The 617-nt window shown below is 60.0% G+C and overlaps 1 protein-coding gene across 1 annotated transcript in view; it reads right to left on the bottom strand.

Annotated features, from left to right (window-relative positions):
• The window catches only part of ADAMTS10 (ADAM metallopeptidase with thrombospondin type 1 motif, 10), a 44,208-nt gene that overhangs the window by 5,243 nt on the left and 38,348 nt on the right, over positions 1 to 617 (bottom strand). Inside the window, exon 17 of the mRNA XM_009577794.1 lies at positions 301 to 381. Coding sequence (XP_009576089.1) covers positions 301 to 381 — 81 coding nt within the window. The remainder of the gene's footprint in view (positions 1 to 300; positions 382 to 617) is intronic.

Here is a 617-nt window from a genome sequence, read left to right as displayed (position 1 = left end):
GGGGTTTGCTCAGGGTTACACTGCTGAACAGTGAGCGCGGGACGGAGGCAGCGCCGCAGCGAGACAGGGGCTGTGTGTGCCACACTGACACGGCCCACGCTGGCCTGGGACATGCCACCCTGCCAGCAGGCCCTGCTGCCTTCCTCTGTCCCCAACCCCAAGCTGGGACCCCAAACCCCATCCTCTGCTGCAGTGGGAGGTTTTTTGTGCTGGGCTTTTAACACGCCCCATTAACTGCAGGGAAATGGCAGAGCAAGGGGTGCCTGGCTGGGATTTCTGTGTCCCCCAGCCCCATCTCACCTAGGTAGTTGACGGAGAGGTTCAGCTCCCGGATGTCAATGTGGACGGAGCCCTTGGGAATCTGGATCACCTCCTCGTAACCTGTGAGACAACCCAGGGCCGGTGAGCAGCAATGCTCAGCCTCTGAGCCCGGAGCCAACCCTGCCCTGTGCTGGATGGGAGTGTGTGCCACCCTGTTACCCATGGGTTAAACGCTAAACGAGATGCTGGCAGTGCAGAGGTGTTCGTTCAGCCACCCACTGCAATTAAACGGAAAAAGCACTATGGCCCGCCAGGACAGTGGCTTTCTTGCTTTGCCGTGCGGGCTCTTTTTGTGG

Source organism: Fulmarus glacialis, unplaced genomic scaffold (genome assembly GCF_000690835.1).
Source record: "Fulmarus glacialis isolate BGI_N327 unplaced genomic scaffold, ASM69083v1 scaffold5515, whole genome shotgun sequence".
Classification (NCBI taxonomy): domain Eukaryota; kingdom Metazoa; phylum Chordata; class Aves; order Procellariiformes; family Procellariidae; genus Fulmarus; species Fulmarus glacialis.
The sequence above is the reverse complement of the archived record's forward strand: the minus strand, read 5'-3'. Positions and strand labels throughout refer to the sequence as shown.